The sequence below is a fragment of the Oncorhynchus clarkii genome, chromosome 17 (genome assembly GCF_045791955.1).
Source record: "Oncorhynchus clarkii lewisi isolate Uvic-CL-2024 chromosome 17, UVic_Ocla_1.0, whole genome shotgun sequence".
In the NCBI taxonomy this organism is placed as follows: domain Eukaryota; kingdom Metazoa; phylum Chordata; class Actinopteri; order Salmoniformes; family Salmonidae; genus Oncorhynchus; species Oncorhynchus clarkii.
Genome location: NC_092163.1, coordinates 11,928,567 through 11,944,348, shown reverse-complemented (window position 1 = coordinate 11,944,348; position 15,782 = coordinate 11,928,567). Strand labels below are relative to the sequence as shown.

Sequence of the window (15,782 nt, the reverse complement as noted above, 5' to 3'; positions counted from 1 at the left end):
GAGAGGCTGGGGTTAAGGGACTGGGATAGGGGCTGGGGATTTTGGGACTGGGGCTGGGGACTTGGAGGGAGGCATGGGATAGTTACATACGATACTTGACACAAAAGCATTGATCGCAGCACTAGGCAGCCTAGACCATTAGCGTTTCGACTACCTACAAAACACTCTCACTATTCCTTTAACTGAGCGTTGGGTACCTTCATCTAAACGGCTAAGGGTTGTGCTGTGTTTGGACACTATACACCAAACAGTTACAGCAGACAGTAATCCAGTTGTATCTACAACACAGAAATTATATCCAGAAATGTTGGTATTTTGGTACTGGTATTTATTAGGATCCCATTAGCCGCTGCAAAAGCATCAGCTACTCTTCCTGGGGTCCACATAAACATGACATAATACATAGTACAGGACATTATTAGTCAAGGACATCAATTATATCCAGAAATGACATCGATTATATCCAGAAATGTTGGTGTGTTTAGTCTCGTAAATGAAATGTTATGTATAAAATCAGACATTTATAGTTAGTCTTATTGCTTTGGCATGTTCTAGAAAGGTATTTAAAAAAAAATCTCATTCTGATTCACATTCTCACTTCTCAATAGAAAGCTTCTTCTAAAGCAGTTTTTTTTTACTTTCAAGTTATGCCAGAAGGACCATACGTGAAAATATGTCTGTGAGAACGTATGTGTCGAAACAATAAAATGAGATCTAATGACACTGCTATTCTGAACTTGATCTACTGAGCTGAACAATTTCTTCATTCCTTCGGTCGTCTTGAAAGCATGCACACAACCATCTGTCTTCCCAGAAATCAATTCAACAATCTGTTTAACAGATACCTCAAATAGCTGAGAAACGAAAGAAAAAACCTGTTGTAAATCTATCACCTTTTTGCTAGAACGCCTTGAGCAGAGCGCTCGAGATGGCATTGCTGCTATTTTGTTTTCTTTGATATGGGATTCGACAGATGATCATTTTTTTTACGCACCGACGGGCTTCAGATCAATAGCGAAAGCACATTCGATGTTCTCGGCTCCCCATGTTGGTTTCAACTCTCTGAACCAGCTAGAGGTCAGGGGCCAAGCCTCTCCAAACCACCGTGAGGACACACACACATCTCCGAGGTCCATTACCTACTGCACTTTACTTGTACAGAAAAACATTTAGCATAACCTCACACAGAATGTGCCGAGGCCGTAAAGACCTTGCTGAACTTAACACTAGCAGGGTTAGAAGCTTGACCCCTGAGCACATAAGAGGCATACTTTCTCCCTGTGTTGTTTTTTTCTCACGTACCCTACGCATCTTCAAGGTCAGGCTATAGACACCTAAAGCTTGGGTGGTCCAGGGCACTTTGTCTGCTGAGCATGTGTGTCATCACCAGTGTCAGTGAGCTGATGGCGAGCTAGAATATCTGTCGGCAGAGAGCATCAAAGAATTGACATACACCACATTTTATGGGGACACACCACAACACAGAAAAGGTTATGACCCACTGGTAACAACTTCAAAATCAAGCACACGGCAGTAAATGACCACCATATGCTGGCCACATGGGTGTCCAACGGTGAACAGTATTCATAGCAGCTTGAAGTCAACTTGTAAGAGGACAGAATACAGAAGCTCTGTGGGTGTGAATACTGGCCGCAGTGACATATAAACCACACAGGAGCTTAAATTGGCAATCTGCTACCACATCACCCTGATATCAGGGTTGTCACCAGCGTTGTAGGGCATTGGTGAGGGGAGAGGGCCCGTGACTGATGAGCCAGGAGAGTGGCATGTTTACGAGCTGCATGAAAGCCGGGCTCAGCGGAGAACAATGGAGCCCAGTGAGAAACAGCATTGCCAGGACACACCCTTCAATCAGCCCAGTCGACAGAAGGGACTTGACCGGGATTGGTGCAAAGTGTGAAATGGCCACTAAAGAGGTGGAGTGGGCAACGCCCTCGACTAGAGCCAGGTGTTTAGAGGCCATGCGTGGCAACCTTCTGCAAACTGTCAACCAGTCAGCGTGATGGATGGAGGGGACCGATAGCGGTGAAAACGGGATCGGCTTCAGGAGCAGGGTAATGTAACGGCCATAGACACGGTGGCATGACATACTGTAGGCCCATAGGTATGGTGGGTCCGTGAGAGGCCACAGAGTGGTGCATCTAATGCTCCCACCTCTCAGCCCATCGTCGGCGTGCCTGGCGCATCTTTGCCAGAACAGATTTCATCAGTAGATGAACTGCACAGCCCCTATCCTCCAGCTAGCAACTGTCGTGCGAGTAAAGAACAAGGCAAGACAGAGAGGCAAGGCAAGACAGTATAACTCCACGACTTCAGAAGGTCAGGCCTCTTTGGTCTCATGCAACATACACTGGAACCTAAATGTGTGAAAACAAATGACATTTTAAAAGCAAATACTATTGTAAAAAAAAAAAGTTTAAAAAACTCAGTGAAAACACAATAAAATACCAATGTTGTCTGACGCAACATACACTGGACCCTAAAACTGTCAAAACAAACAAAAATTTGAAAGCAAACACCACTGTCAAGGAATATTCTTTATTTATTAATCGTGTGAAGAACCGAGCCCTGTGGCACACCTAGTACCAAAAACACCACATTAATCAGAGAAATTGTACTTGCAAACTTACTAGCAGAGTATTGCCGAGTCCATCCTGTTGCCCAGGTCATTGTCTTTCTTGCCAGGGTGCCAGGGGGGCCTGGGGACATGCTTCAGTGGATAGCTTGAAGAGTCGTTGGGGCTCATGACACGGAGGAGCAGCAACGTGGCCTTGGAGTCATGCTTGAGCGGCCGAGCACCCAGCCTGTCACTGTGCTGATGTATGTGCCCGCAGGGTCACCCTACGCTCAGAGGGAAGCAGGCAGCAGGGCCTTGGCCCTCACATAAGCCTCTCCCCAGCTGATCCACAACGCAGGGTGCCAACTGCCAACACAGCTGCCCAGGCCTGGCTGCTGAGGACAAGCACACGTAATGATTGCTACCACCAATGAATAAGAGAGCTATCGGAGTCTTGGGAGTTAATGTTAATGTCCTGAATCTGTAAAAGTAGATACATGTTAATATTAAACCTAATATTCACATAGTCATCCATTATGACATACAGTATAACCCAGATACAGAACATGACCTTGGCTGGATTTCTCTAGATCTGGTAGGTGGCGGTCTTGCTCATGTCGGGGCGGCCGTAAATCAGGGATTCCTGCTGAGGTGATGTCAGTCCTTTACATCATGTGTTGTGGCTCCCCACTGTGTGGACACGTGGGCACAGCTTTTCTAGAGCCTTTTCACAGGGGGAGGGAGGGGACCCACCAGTCTGACCATTTACAGGAAAGACAAGTCAGTTTATATATGAGTGTATGGTATGTTTCAAAAAACATGTGAGCCCCGCTTGTCATCTCTCACTCCCACATCCAGCTACAACAGGCAGTGTAGATAAATGTTGTTTAAAAAAAAAACTTTGACAACCAAATTTGTGTACAGAATTAGCCACTGGCCAACACCATTGTGTTCAGTGCTGCAGTGGATCAGATCAAGCTAATGGCCCCTTGCTTCTCAGAAGCTCTTATAAAGGTTACAGGCATGAATGCTGTGACAAACAAGAACAGAATTCGAACATACAAACACTGCGTAGGAATTCTGCTTGAATTTATGGTAATGTGACAGCTAGCATCTGCGCTAGTATGCTCTGATAATAAATTAGGGACTCTCCCACTGGGCTGACTGATGTTGTGATACAAACAAAACAAAATATGATTGGCTAGTTGCCCTTGTTATAGCCTTAATGTATCAATGCAACTGTTACAAGATATGTTAAATATATGTTTAATTTCAAAGTCAAATCAGTCTTTTGAAAATAATCGTGAATTATTTTTTTAGGTCAGTAAAACCCCCATTACAGTACCAAGCACTCGCACCTGGTTTTTCAATGTTTAAAACAGATAAAACCCAATAACTTTACAAAGAACATGGAAATTAACCAGAAAAATGTACACAAAGAAGACAGATAGGAGGTTTTTACTTTACTTTTTATTTCACATCAGAAGCATAGGTTTGTTCGGCTTAAAAGTCAATGTCCAAAAAGTATCAGCATAGAGCATTATGGGAAAGTTGAATATGTTATTTTGATACAGAGTTGTTTTTTGTTTTTTTTACAAAGAAACTCAAAGAAACAAAATGTGTATTTATTATTAAGGTAAATACCAGGTAGATAGCAGGCTGGAAAATACCAATCGCCTCAAAACGTCAACATTTTAGGAGCTTAAGACGTCCACTGGGAAGCCTCTTGAATACACAAATAAATGAACGGTGTCTAAACCTAACGAGTGGCTTCTTCATTACAAGAGACTCTGGTTATGTTCCAATATCCACACATTCTTAGAATTATGATAGTGTGGGTTTCAGACCTGAGCTCTATTGTGATCCTGCTGAGAGAATGGCACCGTATGATAAATGTCAGTCAGATTTTATCCCAAGGCAGGTGATGGACAACCCTGTAGATCTAGGTCAAGAAACAATATGCTCTGCATCCGAAAGATTTTATGAGTTATATGAATTTATATTGTCCACAAGCACAAAATTTACAGCCTTGATTATTCACGGTCCCATTCGGGAGTTTTATTGCTATTTTCAAATTCTTGTTGCTGATTTCTCGGTCGATATATCAGCAGATTCCTTCTGAGGTGAATCTAGGGGGAAAAAGCCGAACAATTCAACCACAGTTCTCCTGATTGCCATGTTTGGATGCTAAAAATAGCTTCATAAAATTAAAATGAATGTCAATGAAGAACGTTACGCTGCGTCATAAAAAAATATGCATTTCTGCTTGAGTCGTAGACTCGTAACGAAATCCTACTGCTTATCGAGTATCGTTGCTAATTTAGAAAACGGGTGCTAATTTAGACGTTGGGTTTTATGGTTAACTGTTATTAACACCTGCATCATGACGGAGTCGTCACTCATGTTTTTATGTAGCAGCAAGTTTGTCACCCAAAGCTGTGCCAAAAATGCAGTTGTGCACTTGTTGCTTTTTTAAAAAGACTTGCATCTTGGCTATAAAGCTGTCAACACTATTAATCTGGAACAGAAATAATATGTGACGATCAAACTTTAGTCACAAAAATTGTTACAGACAGATTATTTCACCTATAAATCACTGTATCACAATTCCAGTGGGTCAGAAGTTTATATACACTAAATTGACTGTGCCTTTAAACAGCTTGGAAAATTCCAGAAAATGATGTCATGGCTATAGAAGCTTCTGATAGGCTAATTGACATCATTTGAGTCAGTTGGAGGTGTACCTGTGGATGTATTTCAAGGCCTACCTTCAAACTCAGTGCCTCTTTGCTTGACATCATGGGAAAATCAAAAGAAATCAGCCAAGACCTCAGAAAAGAAAATATAGACCTCTACAAGTCTGGTTCATCCTTGGGAGCAATTTCCAAACACCTGAAGGTACCATGTTAATCTGTACAAACAATAGTACGCAAGTATAAACACCATGGGACCACACAACAGTCATACCGCTCAGGAAGGAGACGCGTTCTGTGTCCTACAAATGAAAGTACTTTAGTGCAAAAAGTGCAAATCAATCCCAGAACAACACAAAGGACCTTGTGTAGATGCTATCTATATCCACAGTAAAACTAATCCTATATCGACATAACCTGGAAAGCTGCTCAGCAATGAAGAAGCCACTACACCAAAACCACTATAAAAAAAACTGACTACGGTTTGCAACTGCACATGGGGACAAAGATCATACTTTTTGGAGAAATGTCCTCTGGTCTGATGAAACAAAAATAGAACTGTTGGACATAATGACCAACCATCGTTATGTTTGGAGGAAAAAGGGGGAGGCTTGCAAGCCGAAGAACCCATCCCAACCATCAAGCACGGGTGTGGTAGCATCATGTTGTGGGGGTGCTTTGCTGCAGGAGGGACTGGTACACTTCACAAAATAGATCACGAGGATAGAAAATTACATGGATATATTGAAGCAACATCTCAAGACATCAGTCAGAAAGTTGAAGCTTGGTCGCAAATGGGTCTTCCAAATGGACAATGACCCAAAGCATACTTCCAAAGTTGTGGCAAAATAGCTTAAGGACAACAAAGTCAAGGTATTGAAGTGGCCATCACAAAGCCCTGAACTCAACCCTATAGAACGTTTGAGGGCAGAACTGAAAAAACGTGTGCGAGCAAGGAGGCCTACAAACCTGACTCAGTTACACCAGCTCTGTCAGGAGGAATGGGACAAAATTCACCCAACTTATTGTGGGAAGCTTGTGGAAGGCTACCCGAAACGTTTGATCCAAGTTAAACAATTTAAATGCAATGCTACCAAATACTAATTGAGTGTATGTAAACTTCTGACCCACTGGGAATGTGATGAAAGAAATAAAAGCTGAATTAAATCATTCTCTCTACTATTATTCTGACATTTCACATTCTTAAAATAAAGTGGTGTGAAAAACTGAGTTTCAATGTTTTTGGCTAAGGTGTATGTAAACTTCCAACTTCAACTGTACATACACGTGCGTTTCTGTTTGTGTCGTCATAAGTCATCGCGGACTGCTAATAGTACGCTGGGTGGACGAGTAAGGTTTAAACAAAGTGTTCCCGGTATAGGACTCGTAATACGTTTGAGTAGTTTTGTCCATCTTGGGGAGTGTGCCAGCCGGCCCGCTCGGTGCATTACATGAGGGGAGGAGGGGCTATTTTTAAGGCAGAGGGCACAAAAAGAGCAGAGTTACAGCATGTTAACCTTTAGGGTCAGGTCTGATACGTAAACCCACCCCATCTAAAAAAACTCAGCTGAACTCATGCTGGGGAAAATAACTCCCTGCCTGAGAACCAGTGGCCTAGCCCCAGTGAGAAATTACTCCTCAGTGGGCCGTTCCTGGGCCGGTAGAAGCCGAAAACAGCTGGGGTACAGGTGACGAAACACACATACACACAATGCCTAGTGAAGTTTAAAGGGTCATTACACTTCCAAATTAAAGTTTGTCAGATTTTTTCAGACATCTACAGTAGTCTGATGTCAAGACAAAAGCACATCCCTCGACATTGGGGCAGAAAACAGTTCAGTGGGCTGTTCATGGGCCTTGGCTGGGGCGGCAGGAGCGGAAACAGTTCAGCGGGCCGTTCATGGGCCGGCAGGGGCAGAAAGCACATAAGTGGGCTGTGGCTTGGATGCCAGAGGCACCCTCGCATACAGAGCAGGATCGGTACTGTCGAAGAATAATATACGTCAAAAACATGATATCACACTGTTCCTTTAAACCCTCTTTGTTGCACCAACAACAACGCAGCTACTTTGTATTCTCTCTTTGCTACTTTACATTCTGTCGTAGACATTGCACGTGGAATGGAGTTCAATACGTCTCTCTGTGCTAACTGATGTGTACTATAAACACTGCATCTGAAGTGGCTAGGGCAGATCTCAGGCACTAGGTCAGTACAGAACATACTATAAGGACACTTCAATCCCTATAGTCAATACAGGGGTCTCTGGGAAGTAAACTGAACCACCGGAAGGAACACTTTTCTCTGCAGCGCTAAACGGCATAGATTAGCTAGACCCCCCTGCCAGCACCCATCAGTTGTCAATCCTTCTTTCACTCTGATCTAATGTACTGGAACAGCTGTGTAAGAGGCTTAACCATTCATCTGGACTGACAAGCCATTGTTCATTGTGATTTATGACACATAATGTGTGAAAGAGGATAGTTTGTTGAAAGGTATGGTGATGGCATAACAAAGCCAATATCGATATGTCCTAGTTAGAGCTATGTTAGATATTTATCTTTCGGGGAATTACAAAGGCACCGGGGGGAGGGGGGGGGTTGCAGTGGAAAGGTGATTAGTCATTCAAACAATTAAACCTAACAGATAGGTAATTACAGTATGTAGTATATTACTTAGTATCAATGATGTTACAAAATGAACTAGACATGGAAGGTAGGTTCCAGCTCTGTCAGTGATGACCACAATACCTTAGTATAGCAGGATAACACACTATCCCCATCACCTAGACCAGACAGAGGGTAGAATTACACCAACTTTCCCACCAATATCTCTTTGACAACTTGCTTATTCTAGGATGCCAACTCAGAGAGGTTTCAGCATTGAGCTGGTATGGCATATGGTTTGGCTGCCAGTGCTAGTGTTGAAGTAAATGACAACATCTTGGTTACAATTGGACAAAAAACATATATTTTTGATGGGAGTCCTTTTTTGGAAAAGTGCACTGACTATTACATTGTATAAAGTAGCCAGGTTCACTTTACTAATACAATTTACTTAAATCATTATATTTTTTTAGAAAACCATCTTTGAGAAACTGAATTAATTATTACTTTATAGGCGCTGAGACACAAATATTGCGGCTGTGCAGCCAAGTTGTATTGCACCCTTCAAAACCTTGTATCCGGGTAGCTGAAACAAAAGAAAGAAAACACAAGAAAACCTTTATCAGAAGAGTTCAAAGCACATGATGTTTGACAGGAAACAGTGAAGGAATGTAACACCACAGTGTTCCCAAGCCGCACGCAATCTTTCCCACCATGACCCAGTTTTGGAGGAATCAAAGCATTTGAGTGGGAGATAATGAGACGGAACCCCTTCCTTGTTTTCATGGAATAAATTTAAAGGAAAACCCATAATGATCCAGGGACAATAAACCACAACATAAAAAAGACTGGGAAACACTGAGACATCACTATGCAACAACAACAACAACAACAACATACCACAATAACATCATTATTGACCGATCATGATATATTGCTTGCTTGATTATTATTAGAACTGAACTTGATTAAGATTCACTCCACCAGCCATAGCTGTTGTCAATAACAGCATAACAACAGAAGCTTAACCAAAGGATTAAATAGAGTAAAACCTAAAGATCAAAGGGGGAAAGAGGGCTTACAGATTCAGCATCGTGCTCCAGTCCTGTATCATGATGTTCCATCTCATCATCTCGGAATTCCTTTATTAACTGTATGGAAAATAAATGGCCACATTCACTTCTCAGAAATCAAGACAAACACTAAAGACAAAGTACAGTATGCATTAGTAAATTATAGGGGTAGGGTTTTACCTGACCAGGAAAGTACGAGGGTCCTCACTAGCTACTATAGCCACAAAGTCATAAATCCAACCCATTTCTACAATTTATCTTCTTGAAATCTGATTTTAAAACTTACCCTAACCTTAAACACACTGCTAACCTTATGCCTAACCTTAAAAGAAAGACCAAAAAGCCTACATTTGGACTTTTTGGCTGTGGGACCTGACTTTGTGGCTGTGGAAACTGACTTTGTGACTAAAGAAAGCTACTGTAAGAGCTACAAGTAAGAGCCCTAGCTGGGGCACAGAGTTTTTCTTGATAGAGCCCAGCCTTGGTCAGGAAAAACTCCAGGGCCCATGGTACGAGGGATGGTTCATTATCTTACTTTTAACAGCTCTACGTATCTGTCTGGGTCCTGCTCCATGAGGGCTCTGATCTGGCTGTTGTAGTGCTCTGAGATGCTCTCCTCCACAGCCACAGTACAGGCCATGGCCCCTTCTTTACCCAGTAGAGCGGTGCCCGCTCCTGCGGGGACACACCACAGAATATGGTCTATCACCCGAGTACCATATGTATCATACTGTTGTATTGGATTATTGTCTCATTGCAACAGAACTCACAGACACAGTATACATTACAATGGCACGTGTTAAGTGCTTACCTACAGACCCATTTTAATTCATTAAATCTAGGCTACTTATTTTACAATGTAAAATATACATCCATTCCCTTTGTTTATTTGTCAGGCATATGTGACAACTGTTGACTGTATGGAGTGAAGCCTTGTTCCTTACCAAGTAAAAAACCTGCAACGTTCCAGAGGGGCAACAGCAACGTTGGGCGAACTCTGTTCTCTGCAAGGATCTCATTGAATTTGGCAAGATGCTTCTTCTCTTGATCCCACATTTCCTTGAAGCATAGTGAAAATGAATATATAATTGAGGATGCTGGAATGACAACATTTTGTTTTTGTGGGTCACCAAGCACTGACAACATGATTACATCCATTCACTTTAATTGTTGTCATAAAGTTAACTTTGGGGATACTGGAATGGTAGCCAATAGTGACTCATCTAAAAACCAAAACAAGTAGTTAGGCTATTGCCGTCTGCAAGAATGTAAGAAAAGTAGCTACATCTGTGCATGTGTAATGCAGAATACCTATACCTGAATAAGCGGTCCTGTCTGTGACCTTCCCAACACTGCCATCTGGCCGGCGTAGATGCGGTTGGCACCGTATTCCCCTGCGTGGTCCACCCGCAACATACTGTGCAGCAGAGCCTTCTCTGCTTCGTCGCGCGGGGGCGGTATCACACTGTATGCCCGAGAACTGAGCTGTACTGGTAGTGCTTCAAACAGGACGAAAGGGTTTGTTAAAACATGTAGCTATTTTACTTTGCAGTCGAACGTGTCACATGCATTACAGTTTTTTCTTATTCTACAGAACAACATAACTGTTAGCTATAACGACTGAAGTGTCTCACCCCTTACAAAAGCACCACGTAAACAAAAGGTGAAATTGCCAGCTAAGTTAGTTAACGTTACGTTAGCTAATAACTAGCTCTAGCTGCAAAGCTCACTTGAGCTGCTATGAGGATGCAAGCAAGACAGAAACTGACCACTGACAAATTGTATCGTAGGTCAGCATTCATGTGTGAATGTTTTTAGCATTGTAGCTAGCTAAACAGCATTGAGTGCCTACCTCTGTGCTTCAAACAACATTGTCCTATCCTCAAAGGACTGAAAACATGCGTCCAGTCAATGTGTGCAAAAACGGCTCGTTGCATTGTTATGTGGCTCTATTATTCTGTAATTAATATTTGTTACATATGCAGGTTGTCATTGAAATGTGCCTGCTTTTGGAGATGGCGCGGTCAAATGACGTAACTTCTTCCATGGTTTAATAGCGGCCCGCAAATAAAGATTTAAGGTGCATGCCGCCACCTACTGTCCTGGAATGTGTGGTCAATCACGGTTTACATTAACTCTACATTGATATTTATTTTAATTTATTTTACTAGGCAAGTCAGTTAGGAACAAATTCTTATTTTCAATGACGGCCTAGGAACAGTAGGTTAACTGCCTGTTCAGGAGCAGAACGACGGATTTGTACCTTGTCAGCTCGGGGATTTGAACTTGCAACCTTTCGGTAACTAGTCTAACCACTAGGCTACCCTGCCACCCCGTTATATACAGTGCATTCGAAAAGTATTCAGACCACTTGACATTTTCTTCATTTGTTACGTTACAGCCTTATTCTAATCTGGATTAAACACATGTTTGTCCTCATCAATCTACACACAATACCCTATAATGACAAAGCAAAAACAGGTTTTTAGAAATGTTTGCAAATTTATTTAAAAAAATAGAATTACCTTATTTACATAAGTATTCAGATCCTTTGCTATGAGACTCAACATTGAGCTCAGGTGCATCCTGTTTCCATTGATCATCCTACAGATGTTTCTATAGCTTGATTGGAGTCCACCTTTGGAAAATTCAATTGATTGGACATGATTTGGAAAGGCACACACCTGTCTTTATAAGGTCCCACAGTTGACAGTGCATGTCAGAGCAAAAACCAAGCCATGAGGTCAAAGGAATTGTCCGTAGAGCTCCGAGACAGGATTGTGTCGAGGCACAGATCTGAGGAACGGTACCAAAACATTTCTGCAGCATTGAAGGTCCCCAATAACACAGTGGCCTCCATCATTCTTCAATGGAAGAAGTTTGGAACCACCAAGTCTCTTCCTAGAGCTGGCCGTCCGGCCAAACAATCAGGGGAGAAGGGCCTTGGTCAGGGAGGTGACCAAGAACCCGATGGTCACTCTGACAGAGCTCCAGAGTTCCTGTGGAAATGGGAGAACCTTCCAGAAGGACAACCATCTCTGCAGCGCTCCACCAATCAGGCCTTTATGGTAAAGTGGCCAGACTGAGGCCACTAAACAGTAAAAGGCCCATGACAGCCCGCTTGGAGTTTGCCTAAAGACTCTCAGACCATGAGAAACAAGATTCTCTGGTCTGATGAAACCAAGGTTAAATTCTTTGGCCTGAATGCCAAGCGTCATGTCTGGAGGAAACCTGGCACCATCCCTATGGTGAAGCACGGTGGTGGCAGCATCGTGCTGTGGGGATGTTTTTCAGCGGCAGGGACTGGGTTACTAGTCAGGATCGAAGGAAAGATTAACGGAGCAAAGTACAGAGAGTAACCTGCTCCAGAGCGCCCTAAGAACACAGCCAAGACAAGTGGCTTTTGGACAAGTCTCGGAATGTCCTTGTGTGGCCCAACCAGAGCCCGGACTTGAACCCGATCGAACATCTGAAAATAGCTGTGCAGCGACGTGTCTGAATACTTATGCAAATTAAATATTTACGTTTTTGATTTTTAATACATTTGCAAAAGTTTTTAAAAAACTGTATCAAGAACTACTTAGTAGATCCCTCCTATTAGATTTGCCAGAAGATAAATGAGTAAATATATACAGTATCCAAACTAAGTGCATGCTCTTCAACCGATCGCCGCCCCCACTCTCCCGCCCGACTAGCATCAGTACTCTGGACGGTTCTGACCTAGAAAATGTGGACAACTACAAATACCTAGGTGTCTGGTTAGACTGTAAACTCGGCTTACTATATCGCAACAAAGCCTCTTTCCCTCATGGCGCCAAACATTCCCTCGTAAAACTGACTATCCTACCGTTCCTTGACTTTGGCGATGTCATTTATAAAATAGCCCCCAACACTCTACTCAGCAAAGTGGATGTAGTCTATCACAGTGCCACCCGTTTTGTCACCAAAACCCCATATACTACCCACCACTGCGACCTCTATGCTCTCGTTGGCTGGCCCTCACTACATATCCATCGCCAAACCCACTGGCTCCAGGTCATCTATAAGTCTTTGCTAGGTAAAGCCCCGCCTTATCTCAGCTCATTGGTCACCATAGCAACACCCACCCATAGCACGAGCTCCAGCAGGTATATTGCACTGGTCATCCCCAAAGCCAACACTTCCTTTGGCTGCCTTTCCTTCCAGTTCTCTGCTGCCAATGACTAGAACGAATTGCAAAAATCTCTGAAGCTGCAGTCTTATATCTCCCTCGCTAACTTTAAGCATCAGCTGTCAGAGCAGCTCACCGATCACTGTACCTGTACACAGACAATCTGTAAATAGCACACCCGACTACCTCATCCCCATATTATTACTTACCCTCTTTCTCTTTTACTCCCCCAGTATCTCTACTTGCACATCATCATCTGCACATATATCACTCCAGTATTAATGCTAAATTGTAATTATTTTTGCCTCTATGGCCTATTTATTGCCTACCTCCCTACTCTTCTACATTTTCACACACTGTACATAGATATTTTGTGTTATTGACTGTACGTTTGTTTATGTGTAACTCTGTGTTGTTGTTTTTGTCGCACTGTTATGCTTTATCTTGGCCAGGTCGCAGTTGTAAAATCTGAGCACAATTCTGACAGGTTGAACATCCTCCACGGCACTGGAGGGCAGCTACTATTGCCAACATTCCAACAGAGTATACAGACAGTTCATCTGTTTGTCTTCTACATACTGTATCTGCACATAAAATTCATGAAAGTAAACACCTCCTCCTGTATGACCACTATCTGGGTCCTTGGAGCCATCTGTGAAATGGGGTAAAAATGCATAAAAGCGTCTACCAATGTAATTGTAAACCAGTTTCCCTATATCACTGACATTGGGCCAACGTTGATCTAATCCAAGGTTAGATCAACAATAAGAGGTTAGATCAACAATAAGAGCCAGTAGTAACCACGGAGGAACATCCCCCATCACCACAGAAGGGCCAAACTTCAACTCCCTCAGACCACTCTCCTCAGCAAGCTTTCCAACTGTTCATCCAAAACCACTGCCTTGTCTACTAGTATTTTCCCAACATTCATCTAGAACAATAACAGTGGGCTGAACCACCTCACAACCTTTCAGTCTAATCAAATCAAATTAAAGTTTATTTGTCACGTGCGCCGAATACAACAGGTGTGGTAGACCTTACAGTGAAATGCTTACTTACAGGCTCTAACCAATAGTGCGGGAAAAAAAGTATGTGTGTGTGTAGGTAAGTAAAGAAATAAAACAACAGTAAAAAGACATTTGAAAAAAGAGTAGCAAGGCTATATACAGACACCTGTTAGCCAGGCTTATTGAGGTGGTATGTACATGTAGGTATCGTTAAAGTGACTATGCATATATGATGAACAGAGTAGCAGAAGCGTAAAAAGAGGGGTTGGCGGGTGGTGAGACACAACGCAGATAGCCAGGTTAGCCAATGCCCCGGGAGCACTGGTTGGTCGGGCCATTTAGGCAGTATGTACATGAATGTATAGTTAAAGTGACTATGCATATAAGATAAACAGAGAGTAGCAGAAGCGTAAAAGAGGGGTTGGGGGTGGGTTACACAATGCAAATAATCCGGGTAACCATTTGGTTAGATGTTCAGGAGTCTTATGGCTTGGGGGTAAAAACTGTTGAGAAGCCTTTTTGTCCTAGACTTGGCACTCCGGTGCCGCTTGCCATGTGGTAGTAGAGAGAACAGTCTATGACTGGGGTGGCAGTGATGCAACCGGTCAGGATGCTCTCAATGTTGCAGCTGTAGAACCTTTTGAGGATCTCAGGACCCATGCCAAATCTTTTTAGTTTCCTGAGGGGGAATAGGCTTTGTCGTGCCCTCTTCACGACTGTCTTGGTGTGTTTGGACCATTCTAGTTGGTTGTTGATGTGGACACCAAGGAATTTGAAGCTCTCAACCTGCTCCACTACAGCCCCATCGATGAGAATGGGGACGTGCTCGGTGCTCCTTTTCCTGTAGTCCACAATCATCTCCTTAGTCTTGGTTACGTTGAGTGATAGGTTGTTATTCTGGCACCACCCGGCCAGGTCTCTGACGTTGTCGGTGATCAGGCCTACCACTGTTGTGTCGTCAGCAAACTTAATGATGGTGTTGCAGTCGTGGGTGAACAGGGAGTACCGGAGGGGACTGAGCACGCACCCCTGGGGAGCTCCAGTGTTGAGGATCAGCGTGGCAGATGTGTTGCTACCTACCCTCACCACCTGGGGGCGGCCTGTCAGAAAGTCCAGGATCCAGTTGCAGAAGGAGGTGTTTTGCTTGGTGATGAGCTTTGAGGGTACTATGGGGTTGAACGCTGAGCTGTAGTCAATGAACAGAATTCTCACATAGGTGTTCCTTTTGTCCAGGTGGGAAAGGGCAGTGTGGAGTGCAATAGAGATTGCATCATCTGTGGATCTGTTTGCAAATTGTGGATCGGTATGCAAATTGGAGTGGGTCTAGGGTTTCTGGGATAATGGTGTTGATGTGAGCCATTACCAGCCTTTCAAAGCACTTCATGGCTACGGACGTAAGTGCTACGGGTCTGTAGTCATAATCCAATAAGATAATGATTTTTTTTTACTGCGTATGTCCAAAGGCATCTCTCCTGCCTCCACTAGTAAGGCACTTACAGATGTTGATTTAAATGCACCAACACATATCCTTAAAGCGATATACTGGATTCTGTCCAGCCTCTGAAGCCAAGTCTTTGCCGATGCTCCATAAACTATGCAACCCTAATCAATTGTCGTCCTCATCAGAGCTCTATAAATATCCATCAGCGTTTATGTCAGCACCCCATTCATAAAACC

The 15,782-nt window shown here is 43.2% G+C and overlaps 1 protein-coding gene across 2 annotated transcripts; it reads right to left on the bottom strand.

Moving 5' to 3' along the window:
* Positions 1-4,033: 4,033 nt before the first annotated feature.
* LOC139370279 (5-demethoxyubiquinone hydroxylase, mitochondrial-like) lies at positions 4,034-11,003 on the bottom strand. Of its 2 annotated transcripts, XM_071109667.1 has the most exons (8): positions 10,801-11,003; positions 10,266-10,447; positions 9,893-10,007; positions 9,484-9,623; positions 8,958-9,026; positions 8,383-8,461; positions 8,020-8,054; positions 4,034-7,254 (listed from the first exon to the last, which is right to left on the bottom strand). In XM_071109667.1, the coding sequence occupies exons 1-6, from the start codon at positions 10,883-10,885 to the stop codon at positions 8,384-8,386; spliced, it is 669 nt and encodes a 222-aa protein (XP_070965768.1). In that variant the 5' UTR covers positions 10,886-11,003; the 3' UTR covers positions 4,034-7,254; positions 8,020-8,054; position 8,383. The 2 variants fall into 2 exon arrangements, with proteins under 2 accessions (XP_070965768.1, XP_070965767.1); XM_071109666.1 differs by lacking the exons at positions 4,034-7,254; positions 8,020-8,054 and having other exon boundaries at positions 8,220-8,461.
* Positions 11,004-15,782: the final 4,779 nt, after the last annotated feature.